A 26,897-nucleotide genomic window follows, 5' to 3' on the forward strand; every position below is an offset into this window, starting at 1 on the left:
AAGGGGTCACCAGTACAAAAGTTTGAGAACCACTGGGTTAGAGGCCTACCAGTTTTCAGTGCCCTATTCAAGCCCATTTGACTTCACTTTGAAGCACGATTTTGTCAAAAATCACAACCATCGCGTTCTCTTCAGCTCCCCACAGGCCCGAGTAGGGCGACTCACCTCCCAGGAAACTACAGCCTGCAGCCAGCTCAGCTGTTGGGAGAGGGAATCCAGTTTCCACCTGGGTGTTTAATCCTGCTTTGCTGGGCTACGAAATCCAAACTGAGCCAGCTCACCTCCTGACCCATCCTGGGAAAGTTCGTAAAGGAAAAACAGCCCCAGGGCTCAGCTAAGATTGCGAGCTGCTTCCAGAGCGGAGAGGCTCAATGGCAGGTAGCTCACACAGGTGCTGCTCAGTTAGGCCTGCCTGACAGGGGGAGGGTACTAGGTGCAATCAGAGGTTATCACCCGCACCTGGGAAAGATGCCGTGTCAGTCTAACCAGCAGGTGCCATGGGCCTTGATTAGCACGCGTTGAACTGCTGCTCTGAGACTCAGAGGTGCTGCCCAGAGTGGTAATGTTACTGTTCAGACTGAGCGAAGCCCCAAATCACTCTGCTAGAGCGTCTGTGTCTTTTTATAGAGCCTGGGGAACCCAGACAAACGGCCAAGGGCCACGTACACGGGCTGGGATCTTCTAACATGCTCAGCACTGGCCTAACTGCTGCTCCCAACTGAAATCAACGGCTCGAGCCCCCTGGGAACAGACTGAGGCCACTGCTGGCTGCTGTCGAAAATCCCACCCAGGCTTTTTAGTTGTGGTCCCTGCAGTAGGTTGATGACAGCTGGGGTAACTAGAGATCTACACCTCTAGGGCCAGGTCTTCAGCTCTGTTGAGGCCCTTCTATTATCTCGTACACCACCCTGTTTTAGGCCCCAGGGTGGTGCAGATGGCTTGGGAGCCCCTGGACCCAGCTGATCCTTGCGTGGCAGAATAGCCTGCTGCTCATTTGCAGCCAGTGGAAAATATTATTTTCTGTGGAGACTAGGCTGATGCCTAGCAGGGCCAGGAGCAAGGGACTGTGAAGAGGACTCAAAGCCCCCTTCCCCCTGGACTTGTTCTGACTGCAGCTCAGACAGTCCAGAGAACCTGAGCCTAAGTCTGTAATACCTAGCCTTCCTAGGGCCACAGCTCTGAAGAGCTAGAGTTGACACAGGAGTGGGGGGGCTCTGGGATGAGACGGATACAAGGACCTAAGAGACCGGGGTTGCCCCCAGGCGATTAGCCAAAATTCCCTTGTAGCTACAGCATGCTTGGACCACCTTCCACGTCAGCAGCGGCTACATCACACTGGTAAGGCAGGGGATTCCTCTCTGGGATGTGCCTTGGGAGGAAAGGGTCCCCAGAGATCTCACCCTTCCAGGGCGATAGAAAGCTCAAGCAGAGCCCAATGCAACTCATCCATCTCCTCTTCAAAAAGCAGTGCTAAGCGATGTCCAGCAGGTACTCTTCAAAGGGGCAGTAGCTCAGCCCACAGCAAAACTGGTCCACAACTTTGTTCATGCCACCCACTATTGCTTCAGATTTACAGTTCAGCCTAGTCTGTCACTTGGTTAGAGCAGGATGCATGAGTCACGGTACGAAGGTTAATACTAACTGACAGCACAGGTGAAATAGGGCCCCAGACAGCAGTGATACTATTAATGTCTCCTGCGCAAACACTTCTACATAAGAGGTCTCTGCAAAGTAGCACTTTTATTAAGTGGGAAGCACGGTGGGTTAAAGGATTACACAGACTAGACATCATAAAACCAGCTGATAGAGTCTGAAAGTGTAGTAAGACCCCCCACCTTCACCCTACCTTCCTGTGCCTCAGTTTCCCCATCCGCAAAACAGGGACAATGATGCTTAGACAGCTTGGTAAAGTTGTTTGAGCTCCGTAGATGAACAGTACTCTAAGGCGAAAGCATTATTAAGATATGCAGCATAGCTGAGGTTAACAAGTGCAAGATGCATAATTCCACCTTGCTCTTTTACAGCACTTCCTAGTCATAGGTCTCAAAGCACTGTTCAAAAGTCTGTATCATTATCCCTATTTTACAGATAGGAAACTGAGGCACAGAACAGTGAAGTGACTTGCCCAAGGTCATGCAGCTGGTCAGTGGCAGAGCCAGCAATAGGCCCCAAATCTCCTGAGGCCCAGTCCTGTACACTATGCACTAGGCCCTGCACAGCCTGTGGACAAGAGATCACAACTGGTATTACTTTGGTTTGGATTGTAATCCAGATTTAGACACCTAAATTGGAGGCCTGTTTTTTCAGAGGTGCTGCATGGAAGCTGCAGGTCAGGTCTCAGCACATCCGGAAAAGCTGCCTAATTTCAGGTCCCCAAGTTTGAAGAGTTTAAACCCTTCCCTATGGCATTCAACCCTTCAGTCTTAGTTGATTTGCTTGTCCTTTTAGGCCCACTCTATGAACACAGTCTTTATGAAGTCTGCAGCCCAGCCCCCTAAAACAATCTGAACATCAGCAAGTGCAAATGGATCTGCTGATGTGCAATTGCGAGGAGACTGTTTCTATGAAAATTGTGCCATGACAGGGATACAGAAGGCATTTGCTAAAAAACACCCTGTTGTAAAGAGAGACATGGTCCCGGGCTTCAGTTTTCACAAAGTATCAAAATATTGGGGGTAAAATATTTGATTATGGAAACGTCATGGCTGGTGGCAGATGGTGTGTCTCATTCACGGGTGGAACAGCTTGCTAATGGTTGCTGTAATCGGATGGTAAACAGGGTGTTGGTATTGTTTCCAGATGCGCAAGCTTTACGGGATTTCTCACTGCTCCTAGTGGGGTTTCTTATAAAAACATTCATAGCCTGGACATGGCATCTGAGTTAATTTGTTACAAAATGAATCCCTTTTGGATCCGGCTTCCTCTACCTGTCCTGCTCCAGAGGGAGCCCTGTTGACTATCAAGAGCAGTGGAAGATGCTCCCCACCTGATCAAGATGCTTAATCCAGTATATGCCAGAAGGAGGTAGCCCAAGGATCTATGTTAAAATTCTGCCTCTCTTATGTACTGAAACAAACCATCCTTACAATAAGACCAGATTAAACCATGGGTTACGTATTTTCAAATGCTTACCGAGAAATACAGGCCCCCGCTCCCCTTCCAACGTTACACAAATGTATTATACGGCGCTGTTTGCAGACCAAATCTATTTTTCAGGAAGCATAAGCATTGCCAGGAAATTCAGAGCGTAAACTCGCTTGTTTGCCAACCGGTATTGCTTCCTCCTTTGGCTACAAAAGTATGTTTGTTTAGAGGGAAAACAAATGAATACGTGTCCTAGAGTCTTGCTTCCTCCACTTCGCCAGCCTTGGGACAAAGGATTTAGCATGGGCTGAGGGAGAAGATCTTTTTGTTACAACAGGGGCCAGCATAGCGCTAGATGAGGTAAGCGATAGTGCTACAAGCGAGGACAGCTACCCGAGAATCATACACCACCTAGGTACCCCCCAGCCTGCTAGCTCTAGGAAAACATTCTTTTAGGGCCTTGAGGGGGTCCTGCTACAGGTATCAGACCTTCCTCTCCATGAGACTGATGATGGCCCAGCCATTTAACATTCACTTTTAAACAATACAGAGAGGTTACATCCGCTGATAGCTTCCGTGCAGAAGAAGCTAGAGCTTTTTGCGCCCCACTCAAGGGGGATGGGCTTTCTTGTGCTCGTCAAACATCGAGTGCCTGGGCTGTGATTGATTGGATGGCGTCCCTTTTGCCCTCCACTGCTGCCCTAGTGTGAGGCCCAGGCGAACCATGAGGTGCTGTTCAGTCTTCCTCTGCACCAGAGACAGAAACGAGGGTGTAGCAACTGGCTCCAGGCAGGCTGAACTAGTTCTTCTCTGCTCCATACCTTTATATACCAACAGTAACCAACTGACACAGCCAATTACATCCTTCCGTCAAGTCCCCTGGAGCCATGCTGGGGGCAACCTCTCATTCAGTTAAATAATTTAGGCCATGCCTATGGCAAGGAGGCCTCTCTTCGGCGTTCAGTTACGTAAGCCGCTCACCGCATAGCAGTGGAGATTACTGCAGGGAAAGAACAAGCCCCCGTCTGATTCGCTTCATTTCAATTTTTAGCCAGATCAGCATTTCCCCATCCTCCACCTCCAATATTGGCCTTATTTATAATGGCCTAGGACAGTGGTTCTCAACTTTATCTGAGAGCACTCCCCTTCTGTGAGTCTGCAGTACTTTACACACACAGCGCTGCTGCCACACAAAGTACATATACCAATTTAAAACAAAACAAAAACATGCAAACTTCCACTAACTGTTAAAAAGAGCAAGGCATTGATTGACACAAAGTCAACGATCCACGGTAATAAGAGCTGAAGCAAAACCGCGATTGTGGTCGATGCTCACAATTAAACGTGCACGCTGTGTCATAGCAAAACAGATGAATGTACAGATGGCAATGACTTTGTATAATGCTATGCCAGCTTAAAAGAAATCCATTACAATGGACAGCGCCATCTGGGGACCTGGAGGAATTAGCTTTGCTGGGGATTTATTGCTGTGGGTAAAATGCGTGGGTTAATCCCCCAAAGCTTCTCACATCCTCCCCAGAATACATTCCCTGCTACCCCCAGTTTGAAAACCTCTGGCATAAGACAAGTGACCCGGAAAGAGTATAGCAAAAAGCTGCAAAAACATTTATATATGTGCAAAAACTTAGAGGCAAGCTTGGGTGAAGGGACTAGACAAAATGCTCATGAATGGTATCGTTTGGAGTCGAGGTTTTCATTGCCATTCTTGCCCGCCAAACAGCGAGCCTGTGCGCTCGCGTATGGCGTGAGAACCAGAAAGCGAAAGTGACAAGAGGGAAAATGACCATTTTGCCTTCACTGTCCACACTGTTAGAGATCTGAAAAGGAAGCAATCTACAGTGCTACAGGAAAACATAGCCAAGGAGATTAACTTTTAAAGGGAAACAGTCAAGACAAAAAATATTCTTACTGAGGCGTGAAATTGTCCTGTTTTGCACTGTCTCAAAGGTAACTGAAGCTATTTTCTACTCCTTCCCCCACCAGGCATTTCTCATCTTAGCCCTCATTACCTTTTCAGAGCGGAAATCTGTACTGCATTGATGAAGCTTGCCGATCTACCTTTAACTGCACAGCAGGATACCGGAGCTTCAAGCACAAGGAGAAATATCTGGGTTAAACGGGTTTAAGTGTCACGAGTGCTGCATTTTATCATGCTGGACATCAAAACAACTGTCTCCTCCTGCACGACACACATTACTTTTTTTTTTTTTAAGTCTAAACTGAAGTGTTTATTGGAGCATACGCACAAGATAGGGTTTGAAATTCCAGACTACTGTGCACTGTCAAAACAAATTCCCTTGTGTTGCACACAACCTAAAGAGGATTTATGAAACGTCCACAAGGAATTGGTTAAAAAAAAAGACAACGGAATAAACTTTTTTTTTATTCTGCAAAGCAATATGCACATCTTACAAACACAAAATTAATATAGGAGAGAAGTGTCATTACCAAATCTGCTATTAACCATCATGCAACAATACAAGTGAAATGTGTTGTTTTTTTTTAAAAAATACCATCTTAACCCTACATCACCTGCAGAGGAAGGCTGTAAACCAAGGCTCAGACTTTCTATGTAATGCCAAAGAAAAATGCAACAGAAATGGCAGCTTTCTAACAACAAGAAAACACTTACAAATAGAATCAAAACTGATTCAAGTCATAGTTAAAAAGAAAAAGAAAACAAAAAGGAAAGATCAATATGATCCGAACAACCACTTTAATATTAAGTTTTTACCCTTCTGCTTGGCTGCATTTAATTTTTGTATATTGTGCCTAGGTACAATCCAACACTCGTAAGTATGATAAAGTCTTAGCCTACTGGGTGACCTCACCTATGTGCTGCAATACCTAGGTACAAAGGGGTAAGTTAAGAATGAAAAATATGCCCTTAATGCTAATCTCCTTGCATTTGTGGGTTGCAATCTGAGCTTAATGTTTATTTGCAGTGCAGTTGTTTGTGGGGTTTGACTATGTATTTTTTAAGCTGGCCCCTCTAATTACCGAAAACACCTCCTATAAAAACCTGTTCCCCCAACACACCCAATTGTGTTTTTCTTTCTAGGTAGTTCTGTTTGGGGCTTTTGGGGTTTGACGTTAGTTTGCTGAACTAGAGCATTGATTTTGGATTTATTTAAAGTATCTTTACATGATGATGTAAGTGTTCTCGGGGCATTTTCCGGTACTGACTGTACCAGCACTAACCTCCTTCCGCAGTTATCCGTTCTGAACCACCCCTCAGTCAGTTTCAAAGACGAGTACTAAATAAAAGGTGGGGAACGCGTAAGTTAGGAGCAGTAGAATAGAATTTCACTTTAAGCTTTCTACATATTTTTATTTAGTAAATTTACTGCTTCCTTGGTGGAGTTTTACTAGTGAACAGTAGCTTCAACTGAAGATCAGAAGCCTTAGTTATTTCATTTATAGATTTCAAATTAAACAGCTGTCTCCAAAGTTTAATCTTAAGGTATCTGGAGAAAACACATTTTAGTGACATAACCAATACGCTGTGTAAAGCAATCACAATTATATGAGGAACTATTTTCTGAAGAAAAGTGATTTTATACAATATATAAGATGGTCTGCAGAACACAACAATGTGCAATCAACAGTGTCTAGACAGAGAGGATTTTATGCCAACGTATCAGCGATTACAGTCTTTGAATTGGATTTATGGTTTCATGTATCACATGGCAGCGTGAAACGTATAAAGGAAAAATGTATACACCCACATTTAGAATTGCGCTACCTGACAGGAAAGCTGAAAGATGACATGAAGGGTCATTAAGGCAACCAGTGAGATTTTAAAAGCTGTGGTGGAAGTGTCTATAGGAAACTTCTGTCTTACGAGAATTAAAAAGGTAACTGGAGGACAGGCTGGAAGGAGACGGAATAAGCCAGAAATGGGAAAAAAAACCCACAGAACAAAAGCACTCCAAGAAATCAAGTCTGCTCTGATTTTAAGAATGGACACAAAGACCAATACAAATTTCTCAGGCAAGGTTTCCCTCAACTTATTCACAACAAGACTAGCCCACTAGTTGTCATCTTCCCCTCAGAAGACAACAGTAGATAAAAATTGGACAAAGCTAATAAAAATATGTCATTTTCAGCTGCCCTTTAGAGATGTGTGGAAGGTCCAACATGAAGCACTTACAATGGTCTTTAAGTTACTATATCTTCCTTTTCCCTTTGTTATTTGCACTTGACCAGGCTCCATGGAGCCACAACTGACTATTAATAGAATGCATCCTTTTTTTTTTTTAATCCACTTTTTAGACAGGTTATAAAAAGCTATTTTATACCAAGGAAGTTGCTGATTTGAAGGCTGTGGAGCGGAGGCAAAGTAAGTGGAAAGCTTTCCATACAACCCCAATGCAGATCAATGCTCTGCCATTCCAGCAGGCCCCATGAAAAGTGAATCTTAGCACTTTACAATAGAAAGGATTTTAAAATAAGCCTTTGCCTTTTTTATTAAATTCTGGATAAAAGCACAAGTTTGTCCTAACTACAGCAATATTAAAATGTGAATATGTATTTTTCTTAAAAAAAAATCTAGAAATGTTGATATCTTTTCTTGCAAGCAAGGAGAAAATGGAAAAAGTATTAAGCCACATACACACACTGAATTTATGTAGTAGATCAGTGGCTTTGGAAATGCAATATTATATCAAAGATGCATACTGTTTCAAACACGCTGTACATATCATTGGGCAAAAACAAAGGGTTTGTATTGTTTGAGACATTTGGAAAGGCATCTTAACCTGCCCAGATGCAGCTAGACAAAAATATCTTGCTCTGACTACGTGATCCTTATCACTACACACATCTATTATCTACACAAACATTCAGCTATGTCCACAGGTAAAGATTTAAAGATTCTCGCCGCACTACTGTGCGGAACAAGTGCGTCATCTGAATATACTTTTATAAATATGTACAAATCAATTACAGGCACTTGAAATGTCTTTGGTTGGAATAAACCAACATTGCAAGATAATGTATTCACAAAGTCTTAAGACCCAGTCTGGGTTCAGCAGGCAATGATTATGGTTCTCAGCCATTTTCAGTAAAAGGAGATGGATTATGCTTCTGACAAAGCAACCTGGAAGTAAAACAAAAAAAAAAAATTACAGAATTAAGAGCTTGTGTATAATTGAAATCAACTCTATTTGCACATTACTTATCTCTATGCAGCTAGGACGTCTGTCATTGCCATTCTGAGGACTCCAGGTTGGAAAGACCACCAAAATATATCTGAAGATATTTTGTAATTGGTATTTATCAAATATTCAAAGATATTCAGCTCTTGGTAGGAAGTTTCCCTAATAATGAAGGATAGTACATTGTAGCTTCTTGTTACATAGTTAAATACATCCATATTTAATCCATTAAGCGAAGTGAATGTATGTATGCGTATATATAATTAGTCTAACTGCCCTTAAACCAACATCAGTATTAATTTTCGTTAATGCTGATTATAACCATTAGAACTAGCTGTGATAGCAATATTTTAATAAATGTATGCTGTCTTCTTGTAATAAGAGAATTTAAGACTATTTCAAGCTGCGTAAGACAAACTTGATATATGCCAAAGTGCAAATAATATACGGTGTTGTAAATACAGTTTACTTGATGTTACATGTTAGAGGTATTAAAAAACCCCAAATCACTTCTGCATTTACCGAAGTGCAACTAATACCCTACACTTACAGAATAAGAATCTCTAATTGAAGGATCTACCAGCACTATAGACATACGTACTTGTTAAGTTTCTGAGCACCCGCAGGGCACGGAGGACTATTCTATGCCTTGCAAACAGGAGGCAAAAAGCATTAAGTGATTTGTTCAAGGTCTTAGAGCCAGTGGCTGAGATACAAGAGACTCCAGTAGTCATGATTCTCAATCCTCTGCTTTAGCCACAGATTATACTACCCTACTCTTAATCAAGGCATTTAATTGCTGAATGGAATCTTCTGCCTTGTTTCTCCACTACATCCAGGGGCTGGATTATAAAGGCAGAGAACAAGGCACCCTTTTCAGTGCCATTATTTACTGTCCTCCAATGAGATACTAGGTTGGGAGAGAAGCGAATCATCGTTGTATACCAATTAAATAATGTAAACTTTGTATATAAAAAAGGGATCTTTTCTAATTTCTGCCCCCTGCCCCCCATCAATGCTGTATGTATTATCTTAGGTAAACTTACTTTTTCGGGGCAGAATTCTGTATTGCTTTGCCTCAGTTTGCTTGGTCTACCTTTAATAACTGCATAGCAGAACATTGTAATCACCATCACAAAAAGAAAATAACTGGTATGCATGAGATGCAAGTTTATTAGTGAGCGATCATCCTGCACAGAGAAATAAAACTGTTTACTGATTCTGTAACATAGAGAAGGCATTTGACATTCAAGCAATGGTTAGCAGATTAGCAAAGAAGCCACTTTCCCAACCTTGTTTCTTCTCAATACAAAGGATTTCCTCTACATTGTTAATGCAGAACTTCTGAAAGTTGAAGGTAGTAAGGGAGCTCTAAGTTTTGGCAGTTAAGGATAACTTACACATTTTCCTATCAATATTTAATTTGCACTAGTGACTGCATTTTAACAACATTCATTACACTACTCTTGCATTTCTCTATAAAACAGTGGCACCTTTAATCAGAGGATTTCAAATTATAAATCTTTAATTAATGAAGCTGTTAGGCACATTGAGATATATGGAGATCACCACTGAAATGCAGCCACCTCTGACATAGCTACGGCTACTATTTAAGACAGACAAGGTGGGTGACAAACTCTCTTTTATTGGACCAGCTACTGGAGGTGAAAGACAAGCTTTAAAGCGACACAGCTCTTCTGCAGATCTGGGAAAGGTACTGTGTCTCACAGCTAAATACAAGGTGAAAGATTGTTTAGCATAAAAAGTTAACACGTATTCTAAGAGACCATTCAAGGTGAAGTGGCCTGTTAATGCCCCTGCAATCATAGGACAAAAAGGGGTTAGTGGGTTACACACTGTAATAAGCCATAAATCCAGTGTCTTTATTAAGACCATGATTTTTAGTGTCTAGCTATGAATTTAAGCTCTCCTCAGGCATGTCTTTTGAAGGTGTTGTGCAGGTTTCCCACACCTGAAGAAAAACCTCTAGCTTGAAAACTTGTCTCTCTCACCAACAGAAGTTGATATCTTTTGTTAGACCACCTCACCCACCTTGTCACTCTGAGATCTTGGGACTAACATGGCTGCACCACCCACTGCAAGCAACTGTTTAAGAATGCAGTGCTATGCAACTCTTTTAGGTCTGCAAGAGAAGACTACCTTATTCAGTTAAATCGACAGGAGATATTCAGTCAGAATAGAGCATTGGCACTTACATCTGGAACTATGACAGTTAGTTTGGGATTTAAAGCATGATAGACTTTTCCAATGGCTCCTTTGTAACACCAGAAAGGGTTATGATCTTGTGCATATTTTGTATTTGAGTCCCTGGCTGTAGTGAAGATCTTGTACCAGAGGGTAGCATTGCTGTACGTCTCAGGAACACAATGCGGTGGCTGACTGAGGATAAAAAAACAAAACAAACAAGCAGATGAATTGCCATTTTCAGTGTCCTGTATGGCTGACTTTCAGAACATAGTAAGGGTCATTCTCTCTTTGAACAGTGTAAACAGTGTATTGTTTTTATTCAAGATCATCTCTAGTGTAATGGCAAAATATAATGCTAAAGGAAAAGAAAATCTAGAACCGACAGCAACATTAAACTTTCATTGCAATCTGTTTCAAAAAGTCAACCCCCCATCATTTAACGAGAGGAGTATGTACTAGGTTTCAAAAAAACTTCTGATATTTTTAATACAGCTTTCAGGTGAACCCACCCCAAGCTCTAGAAGGGAAGGGGGATAAACAACAAGAACTTGGTGTGCCGAGAAGACAAGGGGAAAGTTTGTTACCATCAGGAACCAAGTAGTGTGGCACTTGCCTCACCTAACACTCCGCCTGCTTTGGATTTTACTGTTTTGAGGGTGTGATTTTGTTAACTGAAGGATTCCATCCAAAGAACAGATACAGTGCAGGCAGTGGTAATGTTAGCTTCCCGGCGCTGACCTGGCAATGCTACCTCAATGCAAGAGAGACATTCACTCGCCAATGCCTATTCAGCCTTGTCCTCTTGACACAGTTGTTGAAGAAAGTGGGGGGAAGTCAATCATGATACTTTTTTTGTGAACACCCTTCTACTGCTGAAGAGACTGAGACCAAACTCGTTTGATACAGACCAGTTGCCAGAAAGAATCAACTTTTGGTCACCAATGATCTGAGCTTTGATCAAGCTACCTACTTAGAGATTATAAATAACACGACCACCTAGCTTTTAGATAGCACTTAAAGGATCTATATGCCATACCAATCCCCTGAACCATCTGTTTCCCCATGGTATATCACTTTAGCTGTATTCATTGTTCCATTTAAAGATATTACAGTTTAAAGAATGTTTTCAGAAAACATTTCTCTCTCTTACAACAACTGCAGTTTGCTTATGCTGAAGACAATCAGCATCATTTCTGAGAAGCTTTAAAGTAGACATGACTCAGGCTAAGTTGGCTCTGAACTGGCCCTTTTCAGCAAGTTAAGGATGCAGGAGTCCGGAAAGCCCTTGAATACTTTTGCACTTTTAAAACCAAAGTGATGCTATTTTGAAATGAAGGAAAAATTGATATTAGGACATCAAGTACTAAAATGAAACTTTGCAGGTGAACACAACTAGGAACAGCCATACCTGATAGCTCAGTGGTTTGAGCATTGGCGTGCTAAACCCAGGGTTGTGAGTTCAATTCTTGAGGGGGCCATTTAGGGATTTGGGGCAAAAACTGGGGGTTGGTCCTGCTTTGAGCAGGGGGTTGGACTAGATGACCTCCTGAGGTCCCTTCCAACCCTGATATTCTATGATCAGACCAGTAATCTATCCAGCCCTGTATCCTCTCTTTGACAGCAGCTAAAACCAGACAGTTCAGAGAATGGTGCAAGAACCCTGCAGTAGACATATGTGGAATAATCTGACCCCAAATAGGTCTCATCCTGGTCTCTAGTAGTGAGAAACTTGAAGCACAAGGTGTAAATATCCTTCCAACATGAGAGTCATTAAACAGTTGTAACTTAGGGGTTTATCTGGATAGTTTCAAAACTATGAGTTCTATAGTTCCTGTCCACATTCCCTGGATTGTGGCTAGAACTCCACCAGCGCACAATAACGGGAGGCGGGGAGGGAGAAAAGAAAGAGTGAGAGATGGAGCTAAACAACATCCAGGGAAACTCTACTGTGTTAGTAAGGACACCAAATGCCTTTTCAAAACAAACTGGACTTTATACTACTAAAAGAGAATGTATCACTTACTTCCAAAGTCAATGTTAGAGAGTCATGGGGAGCATAAGAAAAGCATCCAAAGCAGTAAGAGAGTAGTGAGTACATCTGAGGTAACCCTAAAAACAAATAATTAGAAAGGCACTTACACTGTGACAGGAAACACATTGCTGGCTGCTGAGACAGTCATACAGGTTGTAAATACCACCTGCTCACAGTGACCATGGAGAACACAGTCATCTGAATTCCAAGCAGCAGGCAAGGTGAACGTAATATTTATCTCCTCGTGGGATTCTCTGCCTTTTAGAAAGAAAGAAATTGTTGGTATGATGAGAGCAGTAACAGCAACAAGTACTAGGAAAAGGCGTGTGGTCGATTGCATTTTTGTGGACACACAGCTTTGTGGCCATCATTGCAGGAAGCAAAGAAAGATCTGGAAAATTACAGACTCCAATTTCCCCTCCTGCCCCAAACCACCCAGTTATTAGCACTGATGACATTTTGGACCTGGTCCCATGACCACTGGGCCTTTACAAGCTTTTGAATTTAGAAAACCTCTCTCTATAATTGTGCATAATCCGGCCATTGTCTGCAACAATTTTATCAGTAATTACATCTTAGAATTTTAGCCCTTCCCCTCCTAAAACCTTACTTCATCATCTGCTTTTTCTGCAGTTTAATTTTTACTAAAGAGAAATCCATGCAGATATAACTGCTGAAAAGCGCCTTAATATGCACAACCTCATCAATAGATAAAACTATAAGAGATAAGACTAAACCGCTGGGTTCTCCAAATGATAAAACTGTAGGTCCCCAGGGATAAACCAGATTTGATATGCAGATTAAAACCAGGTGGTTTGATCAACAGAAGTTACACGATATCGTTCAGGAAAGAGTAGAGAAAGTTGCTGTAAGCAATAGAGATTTTCAGTTGTGGCATGTGTTTGCTATAGGACATTTCAGGTGCAAGCCACCCTGATGTTATAGCACCACTGTAAAATTAAACATGCTGAACTTCAACTCTAAATAGTTCCTGTAAACCACTTTACAAAGTCTCCACAACCCACTGACTTGTCCGTCTGGCCAGGCAAGCCAACAGAATAGGTTAGGATTCTTTCATCATCTTAGCATCACTGGAAAGTTTTATAATTGTTGCTTCTTTTCAGCAGCTTTATCCTGAACGAGTTTGCATTTTAGATTTTAAATCAACAAGAGGTTTTCAGTTAACGTACAGCTGGATCATTAATGCAGAAGGATTCACCACCACCAAAACTGACGGACTGATCAGCAGCACTCAAGTGTACCCTGCATAAGCAAGAAGCAGCTTTTCCAGATCAGAAATTTGTTTTGAAAATACTTTCAGACGAACGTGACTGGGCTGCTGGATCTTTTTTAGACTGCAAAGTAGTGTATGTATATATATGGCTGTACATACATCTTCCCTATTACCCCAAATACAAGGAAAAGTTACTCTTTGCCAAAAAGGAGAGAGAGAGGCTCATGATTGTGAAGTACTGACAAATTTTAGCAATGCACATAATGTCTAAGCCAATGATTTGTTTCTTTAGTGACTAGCTAGATTTTTATATTCCTTCTTCAGACATTTGTAATATTAGAAGTGTAATTATTATTCACTCTTGGAACAATCAAATTTTGCATACCTGAGAGTCCAATCTGATGCCCCAAAATTGTGGAACTTAGGTGTGTGACATTACGGGAATACCCGCCAAATGGTTTGAGTGGGTCCAGTGTCAGAGTGATTGTCACAGAGATGTTTACTGGACCAGAGTCCTCAAGAGTCTGTGGAGATTGTGTAGAAGATCTGGCTTGTCCGCTAGTCACTGTACTTTCTGGAGTTGTGGTATCATTGATGAGATGTTTTAAGGTTTCATTCTCTGATGTACAGAAGTCCAAATCATTAAACCTCAAGAGGAAAGTATTCCAGTCCTTTAAAAAGCGAGACAAAAATCTAGATTAGATGACAGATTAGATTAGCAAAATTATTCGGTACTGTCACTTCTTCAAAGAGCAGTTCAGATTTTTAATATCTAGTTTTAAATCTATATTATTCCATGTCACCAAGACAATCTGAATCCTACCCTCCATTGAAGTAAGCGGCAACACTCTCAACAGGAGAAATATCTGATGCTTGTGTTTGTTTTTATAAATCAAATGCCAATTCTGATTCCCACTTCACCCCACTGATCAATTACTCATTTTCAAAGCTATAAAGAGCATGGTAGAATAATACTCTCCTCAGAGCTACAAATGAAATTAATAACGTTGGTGTACTTACATTAACTTTGTCTAATGAGAAGCCCTGGTCTCTCTCATACAGAGAGCTCCCAATGAAGTTTAGCTCACATACTTTTATCAAAATGCACTCAAACTATGGAACAGTTTTGCAAGGTAACTTAAAACAAAGATCAGAAGAAATTCCATGAATCAAGCCGTTTGTTAGAACAGAATAAGGTTAGCAGTTGCAGGGGGGAGTGTTACAAACACATTCTCCTATGAGAGAGCATTAATTCCGCCCCACCCCCGTCAAATTAATTGTCTCGAGATTATTCCTTGCAAGGTAAATGACTGCTTCTAGATTAGAGATTAAAATACAGTAATGCAAATGAAAACAATCAGGTCCTGTGCACTAGCACAGGAGAAAACATACAAACTGTTAAAATGAAAGTTATGTATGCCTGTTAAATAAGCATAGGTTTCAGAGTAGCAGCCGTGTTAGTCTGTATTCGCAAAAAGAAAAAGGAGTACTTGTGGCACCTTAGAGACTAACCAATTTATTTGAGCATAAGCTTTTGTGAGCTACAGCTCACTTCATCGGATGAAGTGAGCTGTAGCTCACGAAAGCTTATGCTCAAATAAATTTGTTGGTCTCTAAGGTGCCACAAGTACTCCTTTTTCTTTTTGTTAAATAAGCATGTCCCATCACAAAAGCCAGGAAGTGTGTTACTGCAGGATGTCAGTGTACATATCTTATTATACCATACCTCTGTCATTTCCGGTGACTTGATCTCCTTGATTTTAAAGAAATACCCCAGTGTCAGAAAAGCTATTGCCATAGCGCTTACACTGATCATAAAGACCACAAGAGGAGGGCGACTGCTGATGTAAACCTTCAGATTCTCCAAAGGGTTTATGTTGAACATTATTCTGATTAGATCCACCTGAAAATGGAGAGCATTAGAACAGAGTGACATAGAGGAAGAACATGATTTTTTCCCAGAGATAATTTAAGTCAATCAAACAGAAAAATGTGGTTGCGGATTAAACAAATCTAAAAAAATTCCTCAAAAGGTGCCAGATTTTGTTCTCCCAACCACTACAATTTCCAGAAAGAATGGAATTAAAAGAAAGATGCCATAGCTTGTAACAGAATCAAACACGCTTCCTATTACTGACAGCCAATGAGAATCAGTGGTCCATACAGTTCTTTATTTTATTTCCTTGACTAGTCACCCAGCATAGCATACACAGCTGTATTTGGATTCCATAAGAACAGTATTTGAATTAATAAGATTATAATGGAAATGTAGTTTCAATGAAGCCCACAGATAAGGTCTGCAAATTTTCAGTTGAATCATTATACTTCCAAACTTAAGACAAAAGCCTTTAAAAGCCATTTTAAGACCCAGCTGGACCAAGTGTGAAATAGATGATGGCACTTTATAAGTGAGAATTATTCAATGTAGCTGCAAAGTACTGTTCCACTTTGAAAAGCGATTTGGTTAGAGAAAAGCCTCATGAAGTTTTGCATTTGGATCTTGACCAAATCTGATCAGTTTATCAATAAACCAGTGTTTTTTCTAGCCATCGGATGTGCAAACTGGGATCTGAGACTCAGGCTGGAACACTTCCAGCTGACACGTCAACTAAAATCCTGTTATCAGAAACTCCATTTACTGAGTGAGCCAGAAGACTCATCTCTCCGTTCGTTCTCCAGCATGAACAGAAGTACAGACTTACTCGAGTCAGTAAATTAAGCAGATAGGACTGTGAACACACAGAGTGACACTTAAAATGCTGCATCAGCACAATTGCACCAATGCAGCTGCACTGCTGTAGCACGAACGTGAAGACACTCCTACGCTGACAGGAGAGCTTCTCCCATCAGCATAGTCAATCCACCTCCCTGAGAGGCAGTAGCTATACTGACAGGAGAAGTCTCCTGTCGACATAGACTATCTGCATGGCTGGGGGGTTTAGGTAGGTATAACATCACCACTCAGGAGGGTGGATTTTCCAGACACCTCTGCGATGTAGTTACGCTGAGATAGGCCAGGTCTACACTACAGACCTAAGTCTACTGCAGGGGTAGTCAATTTTTGTCAAGATCCAAATTTCTTAGTCAAGGTCCAGACTCCAGAGAAAATAATAAAAATACAACAATAATACGTAAATAAAAAGATTTCAGGGTTTGTTCAAAAGCGTATGGCAGTCCGGGTTTGTCCCACGGCCGTGATCTGCCTATTGACTACCCTTGGTCTACTGAGTTGAAGCAGACTTTCCATTTAATCCTACTGATTCTCCATTTCTTTTGAGTTTTCCTGTCTTTCCATTATGCAAGTGAAGGGGATTAAGGTCTATTGGAATTACTCACCCCCACCCACAAAGAAAACAATGCAGTCAAGTGTTAAAGAGCAACTCTGAGGCTCTACTTCAGAAACTGCGCAAGCAGAGAACACCACAAGCAATCCTGTTTCCTTTATTTGCTTTACCTGGAGTCATGCTAAAATATCTTAATCCTTAGAGTACACAGAAGGAAAGGACTTTTGTCTAGAAACCTGTGCTGCTCATCCGAATTTTGAGCAATTGAAAGATGCAAACCAAGCATCTCAAGAGCATAGCCCTTTAATGGTTATGACTCAGCAATCCAGGACTAAAACAAGATCCATCTCTTGGGAATTTTCATTAAGTCAGGGATTCTGCTCCCTGCAAGTTTGTGTGCCTTGTGCTCTCTTGTTAGAAGCACATGGTACGTATGATCCTTACAATAACTGCAGCTTTTCACATCAGTATTCCTAATATTTTACTGGCCTACACTTTTCGTCATCAGTTTCCTCTAGGAAGAAAAATCACTTTGCTGCAATGGAGACAGAAAAGTTCAGTGAGGAGATTATTGCATTCCTCCAAACATGGCACAGACTTTAACATACACTCTCTCTCTCTCTCTTTTCCTGGGTACAACTTTTTAAAACAGGGTTCATTTCAGAGTGCAGGATCATATCCTGGGTGCACAATCTTGCTCCACTAACTGATTTCTATCCACCCCCCAAAGACCAAGGTAACCAGCACCATTGGGCCAACAGTGATCAGTAGCAGCGCTACAAGCATCTAATGGTAAAAATCTCTGTGGGTGGGTGGGCGGGGGGAGAGGGATATAGGAAAGAGCCAGAAGAGAAGGAAGTGGGAGAAAAAAGGAAAGAAGAGGTAGAAAGAAGAGAAAGTGTATCCTACCAGAGCCCACACTTCTCAAAGACACACAGCGCTACTGCTAGAAAAGCTAATTAAGGTGTCAAGAAAAGGCAGGTGCAATAGGGGAGGGCGGAATTGCCTCAGGTAAGAAAATTAATTGGGTATGACCCAATTCTAAAGTTCTGTCTCCTATCTTGTCACTGGCAGGACAGGATTCCATTTCAGCAAATTTCTGAAATTTTTTTTAAACTAGGGTTCATCACAAATGTCAGTCTAGAAACGCTGGAGACATGTTGAGATGGAAACAGACCAAAACAAAAACCAAGAGCAGAGTTGTATTCAATGTTTCCCTCCGAATTTTCTTATTAAAAAAAACCACCCAGCAAGAGGCAAGGTTTATTACAGCATTTAATCAAAGCTGAATGTTACCCAGGAGCAAATACAGTATTGCAGCTTACTGTAAATTTAAGGGACCGTCAGCAATTTCATAAGAATTCTGGTTTCCCCAGGGGTTTCTTTTCAGTCAGCCACCAAAATGGATGTGCTAAAACTCATTAAAACAAAATCTGCCCAAATATTTTTTGTTGCTAAAAGAGCACCAGCTTTTCTGAGGACTTGTTGCCAAACATCCTCCTAGAACAGTAGTTCCCAAACTGGGGTTTGTGAACCCCTGGGGGTTTGCGAAATGTTACAGGGGGTTCTCAGAAAAAAGTTCCCTAGTGGCAGACAGAGCTGCCCCTAGGAACACCGGGCAGCACGGGGCCAGCAGCCCACAGCCCCTGGAATTTCAAGTGCTAAGCAGATCAAAGCAAGCATATCTATCACACTGAGGAGATTTAAACTTCAAGACTCCTTATAAGAAATGGAAAGGGAGGTGGATATTTTTTGCCGTTTTAAAAATTAAATAGGCAGCTAGTGCTGTTTTTTAAATTATTATGAAGAACAAGTTTAAGCTTTGTTGTAACATGCGTTGTTTGCCTGGACTGCTGAAGACCTGAATGCTTGTGTTGGAGGAACGATTTGAGTTGGCTTCTTAAATACCTTCATGCTGTTTCACATCTGATACTCCTGGATGAAACCTAGGAGCCTTGTCCTATAACAGACTTATTCAAAGTGATACAAGCTATGAAAGTGAGATCTTGAAAGAGTGTTGCCATTTTCATAATGTAATAAAAATACTGTAATGATAAATAATAATAAATAGTTTGTAATAAGCATGTCATAAAAACAAATTTTATATGTCCAAGATCAATGCTTTTATAATTTATACTCAGGTAAAGGAGAAAATCCCTGGAAATATTCATTTTTAGGAGCAGATTCGCGAGACTTGAAAGGGGTTCACAGGTTGTTAAAGTTTGGAAACCAAACTGTCCTACAACTTTGAAAACAGTCAGGAAGTGTTACAGGATGCTATTTCCAAAGGATAACAGGCCCTTTGAGTATTTACAACAAAACCTGTGGGTGGTTAATATCAGAGGTGAGGGGAAAACCAGCAATTGCACGTGCTCAGTGTATCAAGACTCCTTCATATACAAATCTGTAGTAACTTAGGAATGAGTCCACACTGCTGATTGAAACTATGGAGCACAGCACCTAAGCACAACTAATTTTTTCAGTGAGGAGTCCTTGTGGCATCTTGGAGACTAACAAATATATTTGAGCATAAGCTTTTGTGGGCTAGAACCCACTTCATCGAATGCCTGGAGTGGAAAATACAGTAGAGAGGTATAAATACACAGCATATGAAAAGATGGGAGTTGCCTTACCAAGTGTGTGTGTGTGTGGGGGTGGGTGTCAGTGCTAATGAGCCAATTCAATTAAGGACTTTTGTAGTACTAATGAGGCCAATGTAATCAAGGTGACCCATTTCAAACAGGTTTCAGAGTAGCAGCCGCGTTAGTCTGTATCCATAAAAAGAAAAGGAGTACTTGTGGCACCTTAGAGTCTCTAAGGTGCCACAAATACTCCTTTCCATTTCAAACAGTTAACAAGAAGGTATGTATCAGCAGGGGAAAATTAGTTTTTGCACTGACCCATCCACTCCCAGTCTTTATTCAGGCTTAATTTGACAGTGTCCAGTTTGAAAATTAATTCCAATTCTGCAGTTTCTTGCTGGAGTCAGACTAACATGGCTACCGCTCTGAAACCTGTAAATTTTCAGTGTCTAACTATTTATGCCACAGACTAGTATATTTATATGCATTTCCATCGCCATGAGACTTTTTATGAGTGGGTGTAACCTACTGGTTCAGGCAGGGACTGGGCATCAGAACTCCCGAGTCATATTTACATCTCTTTAGAAAAAGCGCATCAGAACCTCTAAAAAAGGAGGACTTGTGGCACCTCAGCGACTAACAAATTTATTTGAGCATAAGCTTTCGTGAGCTACAGCTCACTTCATCGGATGCACGTAGCTCACGAAAGCTTATGCTCAAATAAATTGGTTAGTCTCCAAGGTGCCACAAGTCCTCCTTTTCTTTTTGCGGATACAGACTAACACGGCTGCTACTCTGAAACCTATCAGAACCTCTGTTTTGCTACCAATTCTAGTTCTGCTCTGCATCTGTCACTGGCTTGCTGTGTGACCTTGGGAGAAAGTCCCTAACTTCATTACATGAATTTTACAAATGATTAATCTGAGGAACGGAACTACCTCAAGGCACTGATGAGGCTTAATTCAAAACACTTTGAGCCTCACAGGAACTGTGCTAGAAATGTGCAAAGTGACAGCATCAGGTTTCTTTTTTTTAAGCTAATAAAGTTTAAAGAGAGGCTCCAATGGCAGGTGAATGCACAGTCCTTGACTTCTCTCCACTGTGCCTAAACCTTGCAGGATTAAGGATACGCATACTATTTTGCGATCTACATACTATCTCAAGTACAACCGGATAAGTAAAAATTTTCAGTCCAGAACGTCGGCCTTGGATCCAAATCACTTGGCTTTTGTCAATACCTACGTACACTCAAGACAAAAAACTGTATTAAAATTGAGTTAAGTTACTAACATGCACTCTCAACCTTAAGGACACACACACACACACACGTACGTTACAGGGATGTTGTAGTTAACCCAAAGCCAGGCAGGCATTATAAAGATAAAATCCCAAAGGATCAGCAACATACACTGCCTGTTGCAATTGCAACAGGCATACTAGTGGCTTCTACAGTGCTACTCTGGAGACTGATTAATTTCAAGACAATCATTCATTTTAATAATTCTGAACCTAAAGGCACTGGAATGCTGAACAAAAAACCACCAAAGTTGCCATAGGTAAGTCTCCAAACTGACATACAAATTGATTTACTGCAGCAATGAAAGCAGGTTATAAATTATCAACGTTCCCTCTTCCTATGGGAATTTCAGAACTACTTCTTGCTACACTAAGAAAATATGAAATTGAGAGAAAACAGTTTTTACCTATTAATTTGCGTAGTTTTCTTATTTTCTCTTTCACCACTGATTTTAATGGGAGAAAACTAAGAATTTAAGAGTTCACAGATGTTTTTATTCATCCTGTTGGAATCACATCAGCTCCCAGTTGAATGGCTTCAAAACTTGTCCCAGTAACAGACAGCAAGCTGCCTGGCAGAGGTGTCCTGAGAGCCTTACTTCAAGGCTCTGACATTGACTGTAAATTTTCCAGTGCCCAGCCCTTTCTAATGTTCAAGTTACCCTCCCACTCTTCTGTGTCCTGGATTTAAAAAAAGAATAATACAAAAGGAAACAAAGAAAAACACTAAATGACATCCGTCTTTTTCACAAAGTAAAGAACAAGACCAGGAATCAAGACTTGTTGACTAAGACCTATGGATTTAAAAACCTAATTACAACACCAGCTAAGATCTTTACATCACAACAGCCAAATATAAACAGACATTTTGTTTTATTAGCAGCTTAAAGTGCAGCTCAGCATTCAGAAGAGATGTTTCCATATCTCCAGCTGCACAGTTAATCTCAGCCCTTTCTAGGCTCTTCCCATGTTTCCTTATTTTCATGAATCATTGAGTGTCTTTACGATATTAATGGAAACTAGTAGTACTTCTGCGAAACATGCATTTCCAAAACGTGACACCCCTCCCCCCCCCCGTTAGTAATTTATGGCTAGATTTCACACTGGCCCATGTCAAGTCACATTTGCTAGCTGATCTGCACATTTTTGTTAAAAATGACTATGGGTCCAATTATAGTATCAGACCCACCAATGCAGATTTCAATGGATGTCTATGTGGAAGTGGGGGGAGGGTGTCCACGCAAGTAGATCCAACTGCAGAAACTGAGCCTATATTTGCAGAGTGCAACAAAAAGCAGGTTTACCATAAGGTATTTAGGGAAAGCAAAAACAAAACTTAAAGAAACTTCAAACTTGCAAAGAAACAAGGAGGTGGGTTTATGATCACTTACCTGCCCCTCTTACCTCTGCTATATTTAGGCATTCAGCATATAACCCCACAAACTGTTTGTTTAAAACATCAATAAAAAAACACCAACAAAAAAAAACAAAAACAAAAAACCAGTGGACAGTTGTGAAGGAAACAGAGGACACGGTGCAGCAAAAGAACAAAAAAAAACTAAGGTGAAAACTTGGAGAAAAAAGAAGTCAAAGAAAGAGAACCTTTCATGTCTATATCCTGTTTCACCCAAAGGTCTCAAAACAAACTACAACTTAACTTCGTTAAACCTCAACTCCTAAATTAAGCAGGTAAATACTGCCTCCATTTTACAGATGGGTAATCTGTGGCAAAGAATAATGTACTGAAGGCTACAAAAAAGGTTAGTATGAGGAACAAAACCCAGGAATTGTGACTCTCAGTCCCATTTAATGCACTAGTCTGGCTGGTCCCCTAAACAGAACCTGCAGTACACAATTGTTTTGCAAGGAGAGCTAGGGTGGGGAGCAGCAGAACTGTGCCATCAAGAAATCCTATTAAGTGCTATTTTACCCAACAGACCCCTAAAATTCTGTTTTATTTGCCCAGACATGTAAATGTTTAATTAAAAAAAGTCTCAACTCCTTTTAACAAAACAAAAAAATCGTAAGCGGCTCATATTGAAAAGGGGTCCAAAACTGCCAGAACACTCAGTGAATCACTAAAAATAGAGCCGCACTATCAAAGTACAAGAATCGTTCAGTGGCAGGGGTATTTTTCAGATCTTGTCTGTTGCTGGATGCATCTGGCCTAGCCAGATAACACAGACGTCTGGTTGTTATTGTCTTCAGATGCATGTACATCTCTAATTTTTTTTTTAAACTGCAGAAACAGTTTCCATTTTACATAGTTGATTAAAAAAAGAATTTAAAATGGAAAATGAGAATCACATTTCCCCAGCAATGGGACCAATCCTCCAAGTCTTCCTGAAAGCCTGTAAAGAACGGAACTCACCAGTGCCACCCTCTCAGAATGTGCCTCAAGAGACCATATCTAGAATCAGAGATGGTCTCCAAGGCCAATTCAGTCCTCAGTCTGTATACCCTGTCTGCCAACAAAAGGTGCTAACTGATATGTGGACACATGCCCACTAGAAACTGGATTGAAACCATTTGGTCATTTCACATAGGCCAGTGAAAAGCGGTGAGATGGTGATAATATTAACTTACTATATCAACCTAGCGATAAAAGTCTTAGTGTCCATTTCACAATCCCCAGAATTTAACCTGTCGGTTTTTTTTTTTAAATGCATTTAGATTTTATTATGAAACGCAGCCCTAAATTGTACACATCCAATTCTGAACTTTAAGACACCTAACTTTTCAAAAGTTTGACAACGACCTGAAAAGCAACCCTACTTAGATTCATATCTGGACTTAGGACTTATTTACACAGGGAAATTTATAGGCACAATTATACAGCTTCAGTGATACCCGTATAATTCCAGGGTTATAATTATACTAGTAAAATTTCCTTACGTAGGCAAACCTTTAGAAACAAATTAAAAGAGGGGAGGAGTGCAGAAAGAGCTGTTTTGTAATTTAGTCCTTCCCTCTAGATTCAGGAACGTTTCCCAGAGTATCCATAACTATGATTATGAGACATGGCTCAAATTCAAATCTATGTACCTAGCAGCCTTGTTTCAGATACATTATCTTTTGTAAGAAAATTCTGGCATACAGCAACATCTTCACTTGTATGAATTAACAGCAAAACAGTATAAAAAGCATATGTGTAGTAAACAAAGTAAACTAATTACAAAAGCACTCAGAATCTGAACCAGCTTTTGTGGCCATTCAAGTTATTCTTTTTACTAATCGATCACAAATCCGCAGGAGTAGTTCAAGCCTAAAATATGGAAATCAAGCTAAGATCAACCTAACATTTATTTTCGTGATTTAAAGGCGACCTCAAAAGACCAGGTAAATCAAGTCCTGATCATTAATCCCATTTCTGTAAATTAAGCAGAGCAAATACGAGGACATGAAGATTAACAGGCCTGAAGCTAGAGGCAGAGGAGAGCTAGTCAGCTCATTCGGCGCGTGCTGGGGATCGGCGGAGGATCCTCGTTACCAAATATTTTGCAGCGGCGACTCCTGCTCCGGGGCTGCAGCGGGCCAGCGGAAGGCGGCCGTTACACAACAAGCCGCAGCGCTCAGGCGGACCCCGGGGGGACCCCGTTTGACACGGGGCCAAGCTCTGCCCCCGCGGAGCTGCGAAGGGGATGAAGAGCTACGGCCCCCTGCCCCGACCGGGCTGGGAATAAACGGCCGCCCCCCTCGATGGGCAACTGCCGGGTCGAAGCTAGCCACAAACGAAGCGTTTGTAAAATCGAGCCCCCGATCTGCGAAACCCCCCCCCGCCGCCGCCGCCGCCGCCGCCTCCGCCTCCGCCTCCTCCTCTCTCTGGGGACCGGGGGGCGGCAATTCACAGGAAACGCTGGGACCAGGCGGCTCCCCTCCCATGCCAGCGGCCCGCCCGGCTCTCAGCGGCGGGGCGGGGCGGGGCGGGCGGCACGTGGGGGCGGCGCCGCCCGCCCCACCCCGCCCGGCTCCCGGCTCCCGGCTCCCGGCCTCCGCCCCAGGGCGCAGCTCACGGCCAAGGCCCGCGCCCGCCTCGGCGTCTCTTACCGGCGGCGCAGGGCGAAGAAGCCCCCGGGCGGGGCGGGGCGGGGCGCGGCCCGGAGGCGGCGGCCGGGCTCACAGGCGGCGGGGCGGCTGGCCCTGCACCATTCTCCGGCCCTGCGGGAGGCTGTGGCCAGGCGACTGCTCCGACGCCCTCCTCCGCCGGCCTCCCTCCCGTCCCGCTGCTTCCGGGGACGCAGCCGTCACGTCACCTCTCACCCCCAGCCGGCCGCGGACGGCGGCTCAGGGGGGACAAGATTCCCTGACGGCCAACAGGAACGCCGAGTCCAGTCCAGCCCAGCCCCGCCCCGCCGGCCTCCTTCCCCTCTCTGGAAGGGGCGGGGCTTTGAGAGCTAGGGCAGCCCCGGTAGCGGGAGTGGATAGGCAGAGGGAGGGGCTCCCCCAGTGGCTGGGGGGAGGGGGCTCAGCCAGGGAGGCCCCTAAAGCTCCCCCAGTGGCTACTGGAGATGGGCTGAGCCAGGGTGGCCCCTAAAGCTCCGCCAGTGGCTAGTGGGGAGGGGGCTGAGCCAGGGTGGCTCCTAAAGCTCCCCCAGGGGCGAGTGGGGAGGGGGCTCAGCCAGGGTGGCTCCTAAAGCTCCCCCAGGGGCTAGTGGGGAGGGGGCTGAGCCAGGGTGGCTCCTAAAGCTCCCCCAGGGGCGAGTGGGGAGGGGGCTCAGCCAGGGTGGCCCCTAAAGCTCCCCCAGGGGCGAGTGGGGAGGGGGCTCAGCCAGGGTGGCTCCTAAAGCTCCCCCAGGGGCGAGTGGGGAGGGGGCTCAGCCAGGGTGGCCCCTAAAGCTCCCCCAGGGGCGAGTGGGGAGGGGGCTCAGCCAGGGTGGCCCCTAAAGCTCCGCCAGTGGCTAGTGGGGAGGGGGCTCAGCCAGGGTGGCCCCTAAAGCTCCGCCAGTGGCTAGTGGGGAGGGGGCTCAGCCAGGGTGGCTCCTAAAGCTCCGCCAGTGGCTAGTGGGGAGGGGGCTCAGCCAGGGTGGCCCCTAAAGCTCTGCCAGGGGCGAGTGGGGAGGGGGCTCAGCCAGGGTGGCCCCTAAAGCTCTGCCAGGGGCGAGTGGGGAGGGGGCTCAGCCAGGGTGGCCCCTAAAGCTCCGCCGAGTGGCTAGTGGGCTGAGCCAGGGAGGCCCATCAGGCTCCCAAGGGGCTAGTGGGGAGAAAGGGAAGAGAGCCCTATAGTCTGAGCTTACCCACAGGCTTCCTCATGGAGGCAAATGGGGAGACTTGGTCAAAACTGGCCCCTGAATGCCCTCTGGCAACTAGTGGGCACTGCGGGGGGGAAATCGACTCCCTCAGCCCCTGCCCATTTCCAAGGAGGGTACAGGCCCTGTGTTTACAGTGCCTAACACGCTACACATTTGATTTCTGGGTTTTAGGTTCCTCTGTCACAACTTCAGCCACAGGAGCAATTTTTCAGAAACTTTCTTTTATATCTGCCAGTGTGGCAAAAAGTAACACAACTTTTGTAATTATCCTCAGGGCCCTTTGGGATAAGAGGCATTCTGGAGCAGTGAGTGAGAGAGCACAGCTGGTAGAGCCAGGCTTTTAAAAGTTGTACATACGTCATTTGCACCTGCAACTGGCCAGTTCAGTCCAGCTACTGTTGAGTACGCTTAGCAGCTGGACATTTAAGTTCCCTTCTGTTCTTTATTCTGGATTCAAACACTTTTTCTTCTTTACAAAAGTTGCCTTTAGCTCCCTTTACTGAGTCACATCGGGTCATACATAACTAGGATTAAAATTAAAAGAAGAGAAATTCTCACTAAAGGGTATGATTTCAAGAATCTTGAGTTAGGGCTAATTCTAATTTACATACACTGTTCTGCTATGACAACCCAGATACCGGTACCTGGACAACCTAAAAGGATCCTTCAATGCTAACATTAAAGGGATGCATAGAAGTTGATCTTGTACAATTGCTTTTTTTATGCTGTATAAAGACCCAACACGCAT

General features: G+C 43.1%; 1 protein-coding gene across 3 annotated transcripts; it reads right to left on the bottom strand.

Moving 5' to 3' along the window:
• Positions 1-5,115: 5,115 nt before the first annotated feature.
• TMEM248 (transmembrane protein 248) lies at positions 5,116-24,551 on the bottom strand. Of its 3 annotated transcripts, none has more exons than XM_074974578.1 (7): positions 24,317-24,474; positions 15,465-15,641; positions 14,124-14,409; positions 12,612-12,762; positions 10,481-10,664; positions 9,311-9,454; positions 5,116-8,206 (listed from the first exon to the last, which is right to left on the bottom strand). In XM_074974578.1, the coding sequence occupies exons 2-7, from the start codon at positions 15,621-15,623 to the stop codon at positions 8,186-8,188; spliced, it is 945 nt and encodes a 314-aa protein (XP_074830679.1). In that variant the 5' UTR covers positions 15,624-15,641; positions 24,317-24,474; the 3' UTR covers positions 5,116-8,185. The 3 variants fall into 3 exon arrangements, with proteins under 3 accessions (XP_074830679.1, XP_074830678.1, XP_074830677.1); XM_074974577.1 differs by lacking the exon at positions 5,116-8,206 and adding an exon at positions 8,296-8,426 and having other exon boundaries at positions 24,391-24,551; XM_074974576.1 differs by lacking the exon at positions 5,116-8,206 and adding an exon at positions 8,296-8,426 and having other exon boundaries at positions 24,317-24,551.
• Between the last annotated feature and the right edge of the window lie 2,346 nt (positions 24,552-26,897).

Source organism: Natator depressus, chromosome 17 (genome assembly GCF_965152275.1).
Source record: "Natator depressus isolate rNatDep1 chromosome 17, rNatDep2.hap1, whole genome shotgun sequence".
Taxonomy (NCBI): domain Eukaryota; kingdom Metazoa; phylum Chordata; order Testudines; family Cheloniidae; genus Natator; species Natator depressus.